The sequence below is a fragment of the Paroedura picta genome, chromosome 6 (assembly GCF_049243985.1).
Source record: "Paroedura picta isolate Pp20150507F chromosome 6, Ppicta_v3.0, whole genome shotgun sequence".
NCBI lineage: Eukaryota > Metazoa > Chordata > Lepidosauria > Squamata > Gekkonidae > Paroedura > Paroedura picta.
The window spans coordinates 17,156,540-17,176,694 of record NC_135374.1 but is presented as its reverse complement, the minus strand read 5'-3'; the positions used below and the strand labels follow the sequence as shown (position 1 = coordinate 17,176,694).

Below are 20,155 nucleotides of genomic sequence, written 5' to 3'. Positions count from 1 at the left end.
ATGTTACATCAGTAGACTGTGTCACACAACCAAATACAGCCAATGATAATTCTTAGTCAAAACAGGCAATAAATCCCCTGGAATTCAGTGTAGTTTACAAAAATACAAGGAGAAACCAAACTGCCTGCGTAAGGAGTTCATAGTCTGAGGAAGAGTGCTTGCACTCGAAAGCTCACGCCTTGAATAAATCTTTGTTGGTCTTAAAGGTGCCACTGGACTCTGGTTTTATTGTGGTACTTCAGACCAACATGGCTACCCATTTGAACTTTTCATTTGTATTTCAGTCACAGGCACACATGGACACTCCACACACAGACACACACAAACACACACTTCTGCCTTTCCCATGAAGAAATAATCTGTATTGTTAGGGATGCCTGTCCCAGGTTGAACCTGGGGATCCCCCCCCCCAAATTACAGGTAATCTCCAGGCTGCTTGGAAGGGGGGTCTCCATAGCATTATACTCCTCTGAGCTCCCTCCCCACTCCAGCTCCCACCCACTCCCAGCTCCACCCCCAAGTCTCCAGGTGTTTCCCAATCCAAAGCCAGCAACCCTTTGAACAGCAAAGATGAAAATCACTGGGATTTGTAGCTTTTAATCAAGCCATTTTAATCAAGCATTGTTTTAATCCAGAATTTGGAGATTCTGGATCTGGAAATTAAGGCTCTGCAGAGAAGCTACCACTGAGGTTTGGTTGAATTGTTACAAATGTGTATGAGCTTTTTCAGCCAGAATGTGCCAGGGTTCTGCTGGTACAGCAAAACTTGGTGGCAGGGAGCGGCCTCTGGCCTCTGGCCCTTATGGATCTTTCTGTCTCCCCTCCCTCTCAGAAGAACTCCTCATCTTCTCATTAGGTTCCTCCTTCTTCCCAAAGCGTAGCTCTTTGTAACTCCTGCCTCTCTGCTTACAGTGGGGGATCTCTCATTAGATTGTTCCCTGTTTCACACTTCAGTGGTTTGCTTTCCTACAATGACCACACCAGATAACAGGAACTGAGCAACCAACAAGAACAAGAGTCTCTGTTGTGTTTCGCCAGTGAGAAAATAAGGAGGAAAATGCCTTTACGTGAGGCGAAGACAGTAGGTAGAGCTAATGTTTTTTGGCTCCAGAGCTCTTGTTCACTTAAAAAATATGGCTGCTCTTAAAAGTTAGTAGCCAACCAGGGCTGGGAGGGGATGCAAATTATTGCTCAGTCATCTACTGTGATTAACTGAAGTATTCCTGATCCCTGGGATGATCTCATAATGCTGTCCCTGGCCTGATATACAAGATTTTCCTGGAAGAGAAATAAAGGTGGACAAAGTTAAAATACCAAGTGGATGAGGTTAAACAGGCTGAGGTGAATCAAGAGAAGACAGAGGCAGTGATAGAAAGGAATCCCAGGACCATTTCCGCACTGGGAACTGTGCTGCCTCAGCTCCCATGTGGGAGCACAAATCTGGGGCGGATGAGGTGCACCAGGCCAAATGTTCCCCCGTGCGGGAGTAGGAAGAGGTGGGGCAACCTGCCCCAGCTCAAACTCTAGCCTGCAGCCCAGCGAGGAACCTCCAGTGCAGAAACGATCCAGGTTTTGGACAGGGTAATAAATGGAGTGGATCTAGCCATATCTGAACTGGCCTAAGACCTAAGGAATTGTCCTTGATAAACTGATAGTCATGTCGCCAGTGGAGGTGCCTTTCTCCGCTGCATTTGTGGCAGAGTATTTACGTCTTCTTGGAAAGGAGGCAATTTTCCATTCCATTGATGCTTACTTTTTGTAATCTCTAGCATACCCCTAGCGTGGGGCTGCCCTTGAAGACCGCTTGGAAATGCACATTGATACAGAAAGTCACCATTTGTCCTGTTTATGGGTCATTAAGAGGCACAGACATGCAAACCAGTTTAATACCAGCTGCCCTGTTCAATTATTAGTTTATAGGCACAGTAAAAAGGGGTTGGTACTTACCTTTAAAGAAATTCATGACCTGGAGCCGATGTACTTTAGAGACCACCTGTTCCTCTATTAGCCATTAACTAGCACACTAGACAGGGTCGTGTGCTGCAAAACGTCACTGTAACTCAGGGGTTGACAACTTTTTGGACCCAAGTGCCAAAGGAAATCTGCAGTATCAGAAAGACATAAGAAAAGCCCTGCTGGATCAGACCAGTGGTCCATCTAGTCCAGCATCCTGTCTCACACAGTGACCAACCACTTCCTCTAGACAGCCAAAAACAGGGCATAGAGGCCGAGGCCTTCATGAGAACATTCCTCTGGAGGTTCAGCAACAGAGCAGAGAGGCCAAGGCCTTCCCTTGATATTGGCCCCAGGCATTGGTTTTGGTAAATTTTGACCACCTCTGAATGTGGAGTTTCCTTTAAGGCACCATGGCTAGTAGCCACTGATCAGCCTGTCCTCCATCGATCTAACATCCACCTATGAAGATCTTGGTATGCCAGGAAACAAAACAAAAGACTGTACCTGGATGAGGGTACTGGGCCAAATTGAGCCCCAGAATTGTCAGCACTCATATTGGGATCCAGATGGTGGCTGTGTGGGTCCGGGAGTGTCATGCATAAGGCATACCCACAAGTTCCTTTTATGCCATCAGCCCCCTTGGCAATGCCAAGGCTTCAAGGATTGCTTGGGCTGAGAACTGGCCCTGAGTGTGAACCTTATGGTTTAGCAGACCACTGTTTGGCCCATGTGCCAGGAGCTGCCTATTGCTATTAACAGAGTGACCTTCCTGGTGAGGTCAGGGGTAGACCTCCCTAGGTTTCATAAAAGCTTTGACCCAAATATGTCAGCAGGCTTGGGGATATTAGTTTATTTTCAGGCTGTTCGACTATAATTTTTCAGTGTTGTTTTCAATTTTTGTTTAACAATGAGTGAATTTTATTACGCTTTCAAATATATTTTACACTCCCATGTTCTATAGATACAGGGAAAGCCATGCAGAAATAAATTAGATTCTCTTTAGTGGGTAACATCCCCACCAAAGATGTTACCAGCCACCGATGCGGGCTGGTTATACAGTGCATGCCGATTGGCCACAATTATGGCCAGAACACAACAATGTCAGCCACAAACGAGAGGAGGAGTTGTGGGACCCCAGCCAGGGAAACTGCAGTTCTTTTCAAAGCCAGAGTTGTGCAAAACCATGAGTGTTTTGAGACACTTTGGGAAACTCCTCTTCTTTGTAAGTGGAATTAGTTTGAAGGGTGATGTCTAAGAGGCCGTGGATTTGAAGAAAAATAACAGCGAACAAAATTCCATCTGTGAGCACAAAGAAATCGATAATATTTTTATTCTCTCCAGCCCTTGCTATGTACACCAGGGTGACGTTTCCTACTCAGACTTGAGTGCACTAGTAACTCATTGATTTTGTGGTTAGATCTGGAGCTATACCTACTTCTTTGCAGAGATTCTAGCTCTCGTGGGGAAATAGGTAAACATTTATGGGGAAATGTTGCACTTTTGCTTGGTTAAACATGCTGTCCATGTTATATATGTCATGTGCTGATGAGTGGAGAATCTGTGTAACATCCCCCAACCCTTTTCTCTCCCGAGTTTACTAGAAACTGCCCCCATTCTTTTTAAGAGTAACTTTGTAGTTGTTAAGAGGGGAAGTCTCCATTTTTCTGAACTGGTTGGTAAAATAATAGGCATCATGGAGGGATGCCCTTCTGGAGCTCTTTTGTCTGAGAAACAAGCTAATATGCAAGCCAGAAGAGTGTGTACCTGTGTGTGTGTGTGTGATGGGGGGGGGGCTTGTTTATTTTGATTTCCGTTTTAAGAAAATAAAGAGGCACACCAATCTCAAGAGATGAAAAAATAAGGTCAAGGCCAAGGCTGTTGATGCAAAATCAGGTAAAACACACACAAACACACACACATATTGCTTAGTTCAATCTCCAAAAATTCCCTACACATTTTGTCAGGAGGCTTCATCTGGGGAATCCATTCGTCTTGCAATCATTCTTCATAAAGAATAAAGGACCTGTACTACCGCAAGACAGATTCCCATGATGGGGATTTTTGGACATTTAGCTAGCAGTAAAACATATATTTTGCCTGATTTTGCATCAACAGCCTTAGTCTTCGTTTTTTTCAGTCCCCGCCTTAATTTTGGTTTTACACTGCAGAAGTTGGCATCTGTACTGGTGGCAGCCAACCTTGCCAACTGGATCCATGCCTACACTACGATAACACGCTCTCTGTAGGGCCATGCTTGAAGGGGACTCCGAAACCTCAGCTGGTCTGGAATGCTGCAGCTATGCCGTGAAATGGAACAGCCCACTTTGCCCCCCAAAACATCTGTTTTGAAAATACTGCAGCGAATTCCAATTTGTTTCTGGGTCAGGTTCATGACCTGAGGCCTACACAGCTGAAGGAACACCTCTCTTCCTACCAGCAGGCCATGCCCGACCCTTCTGTTCCTCTCAGCACGATCTGATCGCTGGTCCTTCTTATCCTGAGTTGCTGTCTGCTGCTACAGCTCGGGTTTTTTCAGCAGCCTCCTGGTTCTTTTGGAGCAGTTTCCCTGAGTTTATTCAGATGAGAGCATTTTAGAGGTGACTTTAAAGCCAGTGTAGGCCTTTGGGTGATCGGTTGACTCTGCAGGCGGTTTTGGTGATTTGGTGTGCAGCTGCCAAGCAGACCCATCCCATTCCAGGTGACAGTAAGGCATTTGAAGCATAATATTCCAGCATCTTCCCATTGCCTCTTGCAACAACGTTCATATTCCTGTAGGAACCCTGCTTAGGTCAATATTCCCAGAGTCTTGTGCAAGTGGGTTTAAAGATATATGTACTTCTGGATCTGTAGGGTTTCCAACAACCTTGGGGGGGGGAAGCTTCCATTTAACCCAGGGAATCCCAACCAGAGAGAGAGCTCCCCGGGGGTCACACAGCCTTTCCCAGTAATTTGGATGGTCACTGACATCACTAGACGTCACTGGAGGCCACTGGAGGCACATGATCGATCAGTTGATTGGCTGGGCCTTGCTTCTTACTTCTGCACCCAGTTCTCTGAAGGGAAATGGCATCACTTCCAGGGTTCCGGGAAGCCTGTCAAACATTTCAGGGGTTCCTTGACAGCCAAAGGGTTGAAAAAGCCTGCTTTAAACTGTATTGAAATAGGCATTTGAAACATTTCATGGCATGGAGGTAAATAACATCACCTGGTAAACAGCATCCGATTAAACCTCTATTAAAGGAATTGGACATTTTTTTTCTCCAGGCTGTTGGCACCACTACATGCAGATCTTCCTGACTCTTCCTGACTTTGCAGTGGGAAATGCTGATGTCAACACCAGTGTGCACATAGCACATACATTTGTGTACCCCTATGAAGCCTTCATATTGAGAATTCCTCTTTGGCATAGACTATTCGGCATAATTTTCCTTTACAAATAATCTCTCTCTCTCTCTCTCTCTCTCTCTCTCTCTCTCTCTCTCTCTCTTTCCACCTTCTAGTTGACCTGGACAGGTTAAATGATGACGTGAAACGTTACAGCTGCACCCCAAGGAACTATTCAGTCAACATCCGGGAGGAGCTGAGGGTGACCAACGCTGTGTTCTTTCCCCGGTGCCTTCTTGTCCAGCGCTGTGGTGGAAACTGTGGCTGTGGTTTTACGCACTGGAAATCCTGCACATGCACGCCAGGAAAACTAGTGAAAAAGTATCATGAGGTACTCTTTTATGGGTGGCATTTCCATTCTCGCTTTTCTTCCGTTGCCGAACACAAAGCGGGTGACATGCAATTTCCAGGAGGTCTCCATCCCCCATACCTGAGCTTACCTTTAACAAGGTTGCTGTACCATAGCAAATAGAGCCTCTTGTGGCGCAGGGTGGTAAGACAGCCGACATGCAGTCTGAAAGCTCTGTCCATGAGGCTGGGAGTTCGATCCCAACAGCCGGCTCAAGTTTGACTCAGCCTTCCATCCTTCCAAGGTCAGTAAAATGAATACCCAGTTTGCTGGCGGGGGAAAGGAAGGGCAAACCACCGTGTACTGAATCTGCCAAGAAAACGCTAGAGGATGTCACCCCAAGGTTCAGGCATGACTCAGTGCTTGCACAGGAGATACCTTTACCTTTCCCATAGCAAATAAGTACAAGGTGTGATACAATAAGGATAAGGGCAGAGTTCTCCATCTGGGTCACAAGAATGAGAAGCAGGCCAAATGGATGGAAATCACTGCCCTGAGATGCCACAGTGAGAGACGGCATATAAATTGGATGGATGGATGGATGGATGGATGGATGGATGGATGGATGGATGGATGGATGGATGGATGGATGGATGGGTGGGTGGGTGGGTGGGTGGGTGGGTGGGTGGATGAATGAATGCTACAAGACACAAGTGTCTGTGATCAAGATCTTGGGGGTACTTGTGGACTGTAAGCTAAATATGAGCAGACAGTGTGATGTGGCAGTAAAGAAGGTACAGTCTTAGGCTGTATCTACAGAGGCATGGCATTGAAAACACAAGATTTCATAGTCCCACTGTATACCACATTGGTCAGACCGCACTTGCAGTCCAGTGTGTAGTCCTAGAGGCCTCACTTCACAAAGGAGGTGGACAAAATTGAGAGCATTCAGAGGAGAGCAATGAGGTTGATCTGGGGACCATGGTCTTTGAGGGAAGGCTGATGGAACCTGGGAATGTTCAGCCTGGATAAGAAGTGGTTGACAGGGGAAAATGATTGCTCTCTTGAAGTATCTGACAGGTTGTCACTTGGAGGAGGGCAGGGAGCAGTTCCTGTTGGCTGCAGAGGATAGGACCTGCAGTAATGGGTTTAAACTACATGTAGAATGGTACCAGCTAGATTTCAGGAGAAGGGTAATTCATAGAGTAACTCAGCAGTGGGAATTGGCTGTCTAAGGAGGTGGTGAGTTTCCCCTCACTAGCAGTCTTCAGGCAGCAGCTGGACAGATCCTTATCAAGGAGGTTTTAGGCTGATCCTGCATCCAGCAAGGAGTTGGACTAGATGACCCACATGGGTCCTTCCAGTTGTATGATTCTGTGATCCTAGATGCATGATCACAGTATCTGGTGTTCTTTTTTCTTTAAAGGCAAAAGCAGTGTTGTGTATATATGAGAGGGGGCAATTCAGATTGGGTTTTCAGAACTGGGAAGGTTTCCTTCGATTCTTTCTCCCTCCTGTGTTGCCCTGGTATCTGTACATGCAAATCTTTTCATAAGAATGGTAGAAATCTCACCACTCGTCTGCCTGCAGAGAAAAACAGGGAGCAGGATTCTTTGGGCCTTCCCGGCCAATCAGTGAGATTTGAAGCTTTTGAAGGCCTGTTCATAAGTGATGCATTTACAGATTAGAGGGCTTAATGCTATTCAGGTTGATTTAACAGGTGCGGGGAGTGAAATTTCTAGCGGCATTATAAAATAACGACGTGGAGGTGGGCAAATAAAAATGTTCTACCTTGGTTTGTAGGGAAGGGAAAAGGCTCCTATATCATCCAAATGTTAATGTAATTTATGATGATTTATGGTGAATGTTAAAGGTCTTCCCAACCGCTGTCACGACTGGGATAACAGATTTTTATGCTCTTGGGCAGTCACCAGTTGCAAAGATTTGTGTTCCACGGGAATGACAAAAATTCACTCACCAAGCCTACCTCGTTGCGATTAATTCTTTTCCATCCTTTTTATCTCGTGTACCGGAATTAATTAAGGACAATGTTCCAGCTTTAGCTAGGAATGACCTGGCTTTTGTAAATTTAAATGTAAATGTATCCTTTAGGGATGAATTAGCCACACAATGAGGAGAAATTCAGACATTAGCATTAATAGGTGCTGTGAAGATAAAGCTGTATAAGGGACATCAAAACCGAGATTGATATTGGCCCGCTGTACTCTTCCTGAGCAAGAGTCTTTAATTTTTTTTCTTCTGTGTCTAAGGCTAACCGTTCGCCATTGGCTTCGTTCCACATTTATCGAGCCATTTTTTAAAACTGCTGTCAGCAGAAGGCACAGGTGGAGATGAAAAAGAGTCTTCTGTCATTCTCAATGGAAAACGGGTTCAACCCTTTAGCAAGGGCACGTGGCACAAAGGACTGTACGGCCCAGAAATGGCAGGCCTCCGTGCACCATAAAGTGTAGGATGGGCCTCCTTCCTGAGGGGCTAGCTTTCTACTTGCGTGGAGTGTTTGATGCCAGCCCTGACTCGGCTTAAGGCCAGACATAGGTTGACAGGCAATGCCAACAGGCAACCACTGGGTGGATTGTAAGTGGGAGTATAGGGGAAGGGGGCTGTGGTGCTATGAGATTTCTGGCAAAAAGCTGGAAATCAATAATGCACTTCAATGTACTTAAGCAATCATTGCTTAAGTACATTGAAAGCGCACTAATTTCGATGTGTATGAAGGCAGCCGTTACAGAGTTTCTGGTGATTCCTAGAGTGGCCCTACGTCACTTTCATTATTAAAAATGCATTTATTATCCAAAGCATGTGAAAACCGTCTATGATAAAACCATAGAGTTTCCAGCGATGCCTAAAGTTCCCCTGTGTCACTTCTGGAGCTCAAATAGGAAGTGAGGGGTGTCATACCAAAATCAACACTGCCTTCCCCCCCCCTCATACCACCGCTTGTAGCAACAGTAGGCAATGGGAGGTGGGGATGAAGGATCCACTGCCTGCATGGGGAGCTTGGTGGGCCTAGCCTGAACAGACCTGGTAGGAAAATGCCCCGTTATTTTAATAGAACTTGATGCGGAAATGGGGAGTTGAAGCTTTTCTTGGCATGGAGGTGAATCAGAGAATTAAAAGGGACCTCCTGGGTCATCTAGTCCAACCCCCTGCACCATGCAGGACACCCTATTGCTGACAGTGTAACCTGCCACCCCCTTGAGCCTTCACAGAATCAGCCTCTCCATCAGATGGCTATCCAACCTCTGTTTAAAAATTTCCAAAGATGGAGAACCTCCCGAGGAAGCCTGTTCTACTGAGAAACTGCTCTGTCGAGAACTTCTTCCAGATGTTTAGACGGAATTTCTTTTGCATTAATTTCATTCCATTGGTTCTGGTCCATCCCTCCAGGGCAAGAGAGAACAACTCTGCTCCATCCTCTATATCAGCGGTCGGCAACCTTCCGGCTGCTGCGGCCCGCCGCTGCTGAGTAAGGGGAGAGGGCGGTCCAGGGCCCCGCGCACGCGTGGCAGCCTCAGCGCAAACACGCATGGGGGGGCATGTGGGGGCGCAAACACGGCGGGGGCACAAATGTGCACACACGGCAGTGCTACGCATGTGTGCATGTGCAGAACTGGTGTGCGTTTGCGGTCCCACTGGACGCAAACACGCACGCACGGCAGTCCATGTGTGCGCATTTGCGCCGCCAGCCGTGGCTCCCTCTCCCCGCCCTTCCAGGCCACCAGCAAATCGGCCACCGAAGCGGCCAATTAGCTTGCAGCCCGGCAAGCTTCTCTCCCCCCCCCTCCTGCTCTCCTGTGGCAGCGGGAAGAAATGGCTGTTGTGGGGGGCAGGATCAGACAAAATGGCTGCCATGTGGACCAGAATATCTGAGTTTACACCACCAGCAGCCATCCAGCCGTTATTGCAATCTTTCCCAAAATTTCTGTGCAAAGTAAATTTGAGCAAGACTGGACAGAAACTGGAGAAATCCCTGGTACCCAAATGTACAATTACACTGTGGGGGAGCAGTGTGGGGAAGGGGACCACTTCCCCAGAGCATTGAACTTGAGGCAGGTAACCTGTATGGAAGGCCCTCCTTTCTGACAGCTTTGGGACTCACCCTTCTTTTCTGTTCCTAGGTGCTGAGGTTCATCCCTGAAGCTGGTCATATCAGAAGAAGGGGCAGAACCAAGAACAACATGGCGCTGATAGATATTCAGTTGGAGCACCACGAGCGCTGCGATTGTGTCTGCAGCTCAAGGCCACCCCGATAAAGACAGGCTTTCGCCATCCATATCTGCCACCGAAAGGACCTCTTTCGCTTCAGGAAAGGCCAGTCGGAGGAGCTTCTCCCAGCAACCATTAAACTTTGCCGAGAGCTGGCTCGGTCACTGGTAGAGGGAGAGGCATCCGCAGCGTTCCATCCCCGAGAACCAAGCGCCGCGACCGTTAACCAAGCATAACACAGATTTGCGTATCTAATCCCAACGTGGGATTGGACATTTAAACCCAGAAAGGGAAACCCTAGTGCCGAAAACATTAGCATCAGCCGTGGGAACTACCTGCATGTTGGCCATTACTCTTCCAGTTGAATTTCGTTTTCAGAATAGTGCATTCCTAATGATAGCAGAGGGCACACATGCATGTTTCACATATTGTCATGCACAACTCTTCCACCGGGTGAACCTTCAAGCACACGTCCACGTATGCAAGGGGGAGAGTCCCTAACAGCATATTTTGCAAACAGTTTATTCGTAAGTGACAGCCCAATTCAGGATCCAGAAAATATAATAATTGGGTGGAATCAGTGGGACTGATAACTGGGTATGCCAAATCCAGGTTTTGCATAGGGAGGGAGAGACCACATCCAGCCATAAGCAGGTGCATGCCTTAGAAGACACAAACGGTCCTATGCAAACCTGTGCCTAGCATTGCACATCAAACAGCCAGGAATGCTAGAACATGCCCATAAATATTCTGTTCCTTTGTACAATTTTCTAGGTCGAGGCAAGGAGCTTCCCCAAAGAGCTGGCCCTCGTGACCTCAAAATGCATGAAACAGTTATGAAAATTATGCGGGGCAGAATTGTCCATTTGAAATACCAGCTGCAAACAAGGCCCCCTAAGGCCGGCATCCATCCTGAACACCCTGGACCAGAATAGCAGGTGCTGAGTCTCCAAACAATGTCAAGTTTAAGAGGCTCTAGAGCATCACCCCCCAAAAAGGGAGTAATTGAGGACTTTTTAGTTAAGAAAATGGATTTCGAGTCCCATCATGAGGCTCAAAACTCTAGTTTCCTGAACTTGTTCATCAATTCAGCTCTCAATACTCTGTTCTCCGAACAGTGATCTAGATGCCACTGTATTCTTTTTCATGAGGATGAGGCCACGGTTGATTTTCAGGAGAATGCACTGAAATCTTCAGCTGGTTCTAGAAGCTGCCTCCAGCATCCCCTCCACCCCCAACATACACAGCCATCTCCAGAGCTGGACAGAGGCCTCAATGCAAGGTATATGCTTCATATAGGGTTTTCAAGGCCCTAGTTGGCGTGAGGGAGTCCCTGCCCCAGTTCCTATTGCCCACTACTGCTTGGAGTGGTAGAAAGGGATGAATTCAAAATTTAGATTGAAAAAATTAAAATCTTTCCGTTAAAAAAAAACCTTCACTGGCATCATGATGTCACTTCCAGTAGCTCTAGGAATAACCAGGAACTCTATGGTAAGGCCAAAGGATTTCTAGTGATCCCTTGAGCTATCCATTGTCGCTCCTGGGTTGGACCTGGAAATGATGTCATCAGTTTGCTCTAGCCACACCTCCCTGCTATAGCCCCCACCTCCCTATTGGTTGCCAGGCTCAGCAGGCCAGCCCTACCTCCATGCAATAAAACAAATATACTTGTGGTATTTGAACAGAGGCCTCTAAATAGCCAGGGATGAGTTCTGGCACAAAGAAACCATGGATCCAAATAAACCCCTAAGGGTTTAGGGGAATTTACCTTGTCAGGTTGGATATCCCATTAAACCCAAATTGGGATGTGCAGAATGTCGACAGCCCCATGCCCGGTCTGCACATGTATTTAAACTGGAGCACCTTAAAATGACTCTTTTTGCGCATATATCTAAGCAGAAAGCAAAGAGAGTCCCAGCTTTTAGATGGCAGATTTAAACATGAGTATGCCCTTAGCAACGTAAGGAATACTTCTCTCGTCTCATTATATACAATAACGCTAGTTAACTTCGGTGGGCAACGTTTATATTGGCATTAAAAGGCCAATCTCTTTGGGCTGCGTTTCGTGGTGGCCCATTAACTCCTTGCTCATTGCTTGCCTCTTGCAACAACAACAACAACAACAAAAAGCACCTAAGCATTTATTATTCTCATGGACTCTAGTTATTAGTCATTTGCCGTCTGCCTTTTGATAAAGATAAAAGAGAGTACCTTAAAAGCTATAGCATCGCCAGCTTCCTGTGCTTTGACCCTATAATGGCAAAGTTCTTTGATTAACCTAAGGAAGAGAATCCCTTTCAGTTAGGGTTTTCTTTAAAAAAAAAAAAGAAGAAGAAGAATTCTGCAAGCTTTTCCGCGAGAAAATGTAAGCTGGCTTCCGGCAGAAAAAGAACTGAACATCCTGATTGTGAATATAATGAAGGCAATAGGATGAAAAGCCACCATCATTGAGGGTCTCTATTTAATAGAAGTCTGAAGCTGCAGCACATTTTGCGTGTTGCTTTTTTTTGGTTTCCCGTCTTTAAGAAAAGAAGAAATCGTTCTACAATAGCCGTTTTGCACATTAAACCGAAACGGTCCTTCTTATCAGGTAATACTGCGGACTTTTAAAAGCTTCCCCGTTCTAGCGATCCTATCAGGGAGAGAAGGTCTTAAAATTACCTCCCCGCTCCAGCCCGGGCTTCTTCCTTTATCGAGTTGAATCTGTTATCTACTCCCCGTTTATATAACTCTATCAAACCCTTCCCGTAATACAGTTTTAAATATTGAACAAGTCGCCTCTTACTATTCCAGCCGAATCCTGGCAAACCTACAAATGGCTCATCTGATTTCTCGGCTTTCCCTTATTTGTATCGACTGGAACTTGTCTCTTTCCCTGATGCCTCTTTAAGATGCTTTATTCATCCCATTGCTGTCTTTAATGAGAAACCAAAGATTCTTAGCTTCATTACTTAAATTGAATGTCTTTGAAAGGTCCTGCACATATCCTCACCTGCCTTCCCGGGGCCAGCCTGCCTCCCAATATTCAAGCTGACGCTGGGAAATCATTGATGGGTTTATAATCCTTAGTGGACATTGTTAAAAAGCTGAACTGTGGCCCAGTGAGCATCCTTGCATGTTTATTTAACTAGATCAGGGGTTGTCAACCTGTGGTCCTCCAGATGTCCATGGACTACAATTCCCATGAGCCCCTGCCAGCATTTGCTGGCAGGGGCTCATGGGAATTGTAGTCCATGGACATCTGGAGGACCACAGGTTGACTACCCCTGAACTAGATAATTAGTTTCATGTAGCTTGACTACATTGAGCGTTGCCTTTTGGCTCCACACATGGGACATCCCAGAAACAATTTTGTCCCATTACTATTCAGTAAACACACCGGAAGTTGGTAAATCGGTTGGTAAGGGATCGGAGTGATCACCTTTTACCGATGAGGACATTTTACGCCTTGTGTTCCTTTACTGGCTGATAAGTTCCGTCTGCCTTGCATCCCATTCCTCTTTCATTCTGGCGTCACTAGATTTCTGAAAACTAGTTCCAAAACTTGTGCATGGCCAATGGGCTGCAGCTTTCCATTTCTCCTGCTCATTTGCAGCTTCTCTTCCTCCCTCAAATTACTGATATGCGGATGCGTATTGATAAAACTATGGGGGAATGCACATTCTGAGATCCTGTATATGATAGCATGAGGATTTCCTCCCCACTGATGAACACCGTAGGGAAAGCATTTTGATCTGGCCATTTGTGCAATCATATGTTCTTGCAAACTGTTTTATCAATGCATACAAGCACAACAGAACGTGAGGAGTGGGGAGACTCAGTAAAATATTCAGGAATGAAAAAGGAAGTAAGACCAAGCAAGGCTGTAGAACGCTAAAATGTGGGATAAATCAGATGCAGGGAATGCCAGGAGCTTTACAACAAACCTGTCCTTTTTTCTGCTACTATCTAACTGTGACCTTTGTAGATAAACAAATTGGCCTGAGTTGATCATTTATTTATTTACTTTATTTATAGCCCTGTTTTCTCCCCACTCCACCCCCATGGGGACCAAAATGGCTTCTTCTTCTCCATTTTTATCCTCACAACAACCAAAGTACAGCATTCCAACCACCACGGCACATTGGCTCAGTGGGACAGGATAGCCTGATCTAATTCCAATTTTCAGTCTGCTGGCAGCCTTGTCTCTAAGGAATTCTGAAGGCCCCCTTTGACTTGGCCAGTTTCTCCATGGCCAAACTCACACATTTTTAACTGGAGCATACCTGAAATTTCTACACGTACAAAGGGGAGCAATTTTCACTCTTTCCACGGTAGATCTCCAACTCCCAAGCTATTTCTAGGGCTCCCTGTCCAATGGACGCAGCACTGGAGGTGCCTCCCTCACAAGGTGTCTGTTGTGGGGAGAGGAAGGGAATGTGCTTGTAAGCCACTCTGAGACTCCTTAAGGTAGGGGAAGGCAGGGTATAAAAACCTTTTCTTCCTCTACATTTGGGGCTGTAGATGGAGGGGGAGGAAGGTGAGAGAAACTTTGATTTCTAAATAAGTAATCTCACTGAAAAAATTCTTTATTTAAGAAAACATACAACAAAGGCATAGTCAGGACTGAGATACGAAGCATAGAGCAAGCACTGTAGGGGTTTGTGTCCCCCCTCCCATTCGAACCTGGCACAGTTCAAAGGAGTCAAAAGAGAGATAACCATTTGGCCATTTGGTCAACAGGTCTGGGAAATTATGGGGTACTAACAAAAGGGAGGGGGAGGAATGTGGAGGGAGCATAGGGAGTCATCAAACATTGCAGCAGGAAATGACCTTGGGGTGTCAAACCACATCATCTGTGTTACATCAGGGCAAGACAGGTCAAAGCAACACCTAAGCAGACAACAGAAATGACACAATGGAAAAGAAGAAAACGGCTGAAAACCTGGGGATTTTGACAGTAGGGAAGCCGCCCTCTTTATCTCAAAATTCTTCCACCCATGGAAATCTTACACTGAATGCCAACTACTATCTGGACTCAGCACTAACGGCTGTCATTCACCCCTCCCCTGCCCTTGGGAGATTCAGAGCAGCCAGTCAATTTGAGACGTATGCTGCTGGCAGAAGTTGGGGGAAGTTGACGAATGTCCACATCAGTGTGATGCACCTGAGCTTGATGCCCTGGCAGGACACTGCTGAGTCAGCACAGAAGCTCAGACGTCACAGGGGTGAGGGAAGTGGGTTGTAACAAATTCATCAACTGGGGAAGCATTTGTAGAAATGTATAGGGAGCAAGTGGCAAAGGTTTGCCATCATAGCCCATCCCCATTGGTCCCATTGGTGGGATGTGAAGGGATGTGGATGATCATGCAGGTGAGCTTAGCCATGGGGCATGTAGAAGAAGAAGAGTTGTTTTTTATACTCCACTTTTCACTACACGAAGGAGTCCCCAAGTGGCTTACAATCACCTTCCCTTCCTCTCCCCACAACAGAAAAGTTCATACAAGCCCTCAACTCGCTCCTTGGCCATGCCAAAGTGGGCTGGCTTGCAAACTGGTACATAGATGGGAACATGCATGCAAAACAATCTTGATTCCCTGATCAGGCAAAGTGCAGCATCCTCCACCTCCTGCCTTCTGGTCTGGACACAATCCGCCAGACTCCCAGACCCTTCGTAATGAATGAGAACTGCTACAAAAGAGCGTACTCCCCTTTGCCATTTCTATAGACACTATTTCTCAATTCTCTCATTCTCCCCCGGTTTGATTCAACAAATTTCAAGGCCATTGTACAAATACCATTTTCAAAGAACACTGGAATAGATCTATAATTTCAAAGGGGCTCTGCTGCTTGAGAAGATTGCTTTAAAAACACCAAAAACATGGCATTCTTTATCTTGTCCACTTGATATATGTATTGTTTGTTGTTGTTATATCCCTAAAATGCTGCCTTTTGTAATCTGACATTTTGACAGTACAGCACATAATATTTGCCTCTTTATGGTCAATTAAAAAAAAATAAACTATAGCTTTTGAATGAATTGGCTTTGATTAATTCAACTGAACCAAAGAGGTTTAAATTTAATAAGGGCCCTGAGGGCTGATGGAAGATACAGTATTTAAAGTGATAGAGAAAAGAAGAAAAGCTGATTTTTGGACCCCACTTTTTACTACCTGAAGAAGCCTCAAAGCAGCTTACAATCGCCTTCCCTTCCTCTCCCCACAACAGACACTCCGTGAGGTAGGTGAGGCTGTGGAAGCTCTCAGAGCACTGTGGCCCAAGGTCACCCAGCAGGCTGCATGTGGAAGAGTAGGGAATCAAACCCAGTTCTCCAGATTAGAAGCCACCACTCTTAACCACTCTTAACCACTCCTCAGGAGGGTCACCACCCTCTGAAGGGCCTACAAGGGTCCTGTTTCCCTCCTGATCGGTCCTCACCTGGAAAAGATCTTTACTGGAATTTGTTGGTGTTTAATTTGTCCATACAAGAGAGGGTATCAGTGTAGTACTGAGGTAGCCAAATGTGTAGAGCAGTGGTCCCCAACCTATTTATCACTGGGGACCTGTCAACGCATAACTACCCCGGGGGGGTAGCCTTTTGCCGAGGGATGTCACCGCCTCCTGAGCCCCTGCTCCACTTGCTTTCCTGCCAGCGCCCCTGACTTCCTGCTGCCTGCTGGAGGGCACTGCCAGCAGCAACTGCACAGTGCCATGCCAAGGGGGAGCCCCAGCCATGGAAGCTGCTGGAGAGCACCAAAGTTGAGCCGGCAGCAGAGTGGCAGGGCAGCCCCTAAGGCAGCAGCTAGGGAGGAGGACAAGCCGCGGCCCGGTACCAACTGGCTTACGGACCGATACCAGTCTCCAGACCGGGGGTTGGGGACCACTGGTATAGAGGACATCCACATTTGCACCAAGATAACTCAAACCAGCTTGCAAATGAATATTTCAAAACTGGGACAACTGTCAGACAAGTGAAGTTCACTGTAAGTATGTATAAGGTGGAGATGTGTGAGTAGGTTCAATTGATCCAGAAAAAAAAACCCAAAACCTCAATCAAAACACTTCTCAGAAACTGTACCTTCATCCTTAAGTTTTACCTCCAGAACCATATTTGGTTCTTTTTAATCAAAATCTGTGATGTATGTGGAACACAAATAGAACTAAGCTGAAATGAGTCACCGTTTTTCAAGTACTGCAGAGAAATACCTTTCTTTCCCTGTGATTTTTGGCTCTTGCCTCATATCATATTGTCCGCATCTCAACATTCTCTGTTGCCCTGATTTGACCCCCATGGCACTATAGAACCACATTTTATTGGTTGCATTGCCCCACACTATTTCATTTTCCGCCTCCGAGGATGACATCCCACCAAATTCAGCATCTTAATATGATTTTGTTCACTATGACCGTTTATGCACTGGGAACTTCACTGCCTCAGCTCCCGTGCAGGAGCACAGATCGGGGGCAGATGAAGCTCACCAGGCCAAATGCTCCCCCATGTAGGTGCAGAAAGATGCGGGGACAACCTGCCACAACTAAAACTCCAGCCTGCAGCCTGGCATGAAACCTCCAGTGCATAAACAGTCTATGTAATTTGGCTATTTCAGGAAGGCAGCATCAGTACCAAAGCATTAAAGACAAGGTAAATATATGCATAACTCTAAATAGTTTGTCTCAGAGTCTTCCCTTCACCTGAAAGTTCCAGGTTCAATCCTAAAATTGAAATGAGTGATTGTTCAACAAAGTCCAAAATATGAACAACACAAAAAGCTTCAAGGGGTCCTTTCATGTGCTCTGTTTTATACACATTCACAAAAGTATTGGAATCCTGACACTTTTTCTGAATGACTCTGGGCAGACCTGAATCAGATATAGCCATACAGTTTAATGTCTTAGGTTTCCAGTCACTGTGGCCTTGGTAGACCAGGCTTAGGAATGCCAGACACCCCTGATGGGGGCAGGGGTCCTCACTCCCAGGTCCCACTTCTCTGCCACTGATAAGCTGGCCAGCAGAGGAGACTTACTGTGAAAAATGGAGGAACACCTGATGTTTTAGCAAGATGCCCATATGAATTTACTGTGGCCCAGAAGTTACGTGGGAACATTGGGGCAATGCTCTGGTTTGGGGCAAAAGCTCTATGGTAGAAATTAATTATACCATAGAGTTTTTGCCCCAAACCAGAGCATCACCCTGGCATCCCCAGTGTGCCTACCTCACTTCCAGGTCACATTGGAAAACATGTCGCTGAAATGTCAGCTGAAACAGCCTGCTCTCATTAAGCCCACTCTCCATCAGCCACTGGCTGCCAGGAAGGAACTGGTAACCTTAACCTGGCAGCCACATCTTGGAAGCTATGCTGGGTCCAGCTTGGTCAGTATTTAGATGGGAAATCATCAAGGAAGACCAAGTTCACTCAATGTTTTGGGTGGATTGGGAATATACTACACAAATAGCAATTATTAACAATACATCTTTGCTTCTCTGTTATGTTTTTATTGAAACAAATTAAAATTTTGACATCAGTTAACTTAATTTTCTTACTGACAAATTGTAATGAACTTCAGCTTCTTACTTGCAGAATGAACTGTTTTGCAGGAAGCTAAAAGACTAAGAAAGTACCATCCATTGATTTTACACAGATAATTAAGGGAGAGTGATTACTTGAGTACATTGTTTTGTTACCAAAAGTAAATGGGTCACGAGCGAGAGGCATCATCAAAGAAGCTATCCAAATCAACTCACTTTCCCATCTTTATAGGTTGCCAAAATCTTTCAACAACACCTACCTGTCCCACTTAATATCAAGATAGCCATTAAGTTGACAAAAGGCCTAGTAGCAGGATAAATGGCAAGGGTTATATATGTCAAATCAACAACACTTTAATGCATAACCAATAGTAAAAAAAAATCCATAAAAACCAAATGAGCTTCAGCCACAAGGCCTTCCTCGAAGGTACAAATTGTTAAAATACACTTCATAAAAGAAAATTATTCAAATAACAACATTTCTTTCCTAAGTGTTAAAACCTGAAAAAGAAGAAATGAGGAGAAGAAGAAAAGGATTACTGAAATTAATGATGGTATAAGTCATTTATAAACTTTAAAATATGTAATTTCCCTAATTATTAATCTATCTTACTCACATTTACAAGAAGTAGGACCAATGCATTAACTAGATAAAGTCATACTTCATTATTGGAATAAATTAGGTCCATCAAAAATTCATTTTTCAGATTATGGTTGTTCCTGGTCCAAATATCTATTTTTAATTGATTCAGACGGTACAAACAAATTAAGTTGAAAAGAAAAATGTTTAGAAAACTGTAAAACTTTACCTCTGTAAGCAAGGCCAGAATGAACGTAGATGAACATAGGTATGCCTATCTACATTCCAGAAATGAATTATTTAATTATAATTTAATTTCTAGACCACCCCCTCCTCACAAGCAGGTTTGGTACAGTTTACAACAGGAGTTTACATACTGAAACAATTACAATAAAAACATGATAAAACATTGTACAAAATTTTTGATGACTACACCATTTCCACTTTGCTGTTATTTTCAGTGGTAAGATGTTCCACCGAGCGGGAGGGGAGCCCAAAGGACCCTGCTTTCCACTGTCCAAAGGAGTCTCAAAGTAGCTTACAATCGCCTTCCCTTCCTCTCCCCACTACAGACACCCTGTGAGGCAGGTGAAGCTGAGAGAGCTCTGACAGGGCTGTGATGAGCCCAAGGTCACTCAGCTGGCTGCAGGTGGAGGAGCGGGAAATCAAACCCAGCTCACCAGATTAGAAGCTACCACTCTTAACCACTATATCACCCTGTCTCTCTTATAGCTTCACAGAACATACAAAATCATCTACCATGTCTTTTTGAAATGTACAAATGCTGTGTCAACTTCTTCTCTCTGGTTTTAATCATAGAATCATAGAGTAGGAAGGGGCCATACCAAGGGGCCATCTAGTCCAACCCCCTGCTCAACGCAGGATCAGCCCTAAGCATCCTAAAGCAACCAAGAAAAGTGTGTCTCCAACCTTTGCTTGAAGACTGCCAGTGAGGGGGAGCTCACCACCTCCTTAGGCAGCCTATTCCACTGCTGAACTACTCTGTGAAAAAAAAATTCCTGATATCTAGCCTATATCGCTGTACTTGTAGTTTAAACCCATTATCACGCATCCTTTCCTCTGCAGCCAACGGAAACAGCATCCTGCCCTCCTCCAAGTGACACCCTTTCAAATATTTAAAAAGGGCTATCATGTCCCCTCTCAACCTCCTTTTCTCCAGGCTGAACATTCCCAAGTCCCTCAACCTATCTTC

At 45.4% G+C, this 20,155-nt stretch overlaps 1 protein-coding gene across 1 annotated transcript in view; it reads left to right on the top strand.

The window, feature by feature from the left end:
- Positions 1 to 15,875, top strand: part of PDGFD (platelet derived growth factor D) — a 181,217-nt gene extending 165,342 nt beyond the window's left edge. Inside the window, exons 6-7 of the mRNA XM_077341544.1 lie at positions 5,457 to 5,671; positions 9,769 to 15,875. Coding sequence (XP_077197659.1) covers positions 5,457 to 5,671; positions 9,769 to 9,903 — 350 coding nt within the window. The 3' untranslated portion in view covers positions 9,904 to 15,875. The remainder of the gene's footprint in view (positions 1 to 5,456; positions 5,672 to 9,768) is intronic.
- Positions 15,876 to 20,155: the final 4,280 nt, after the last annotated feature.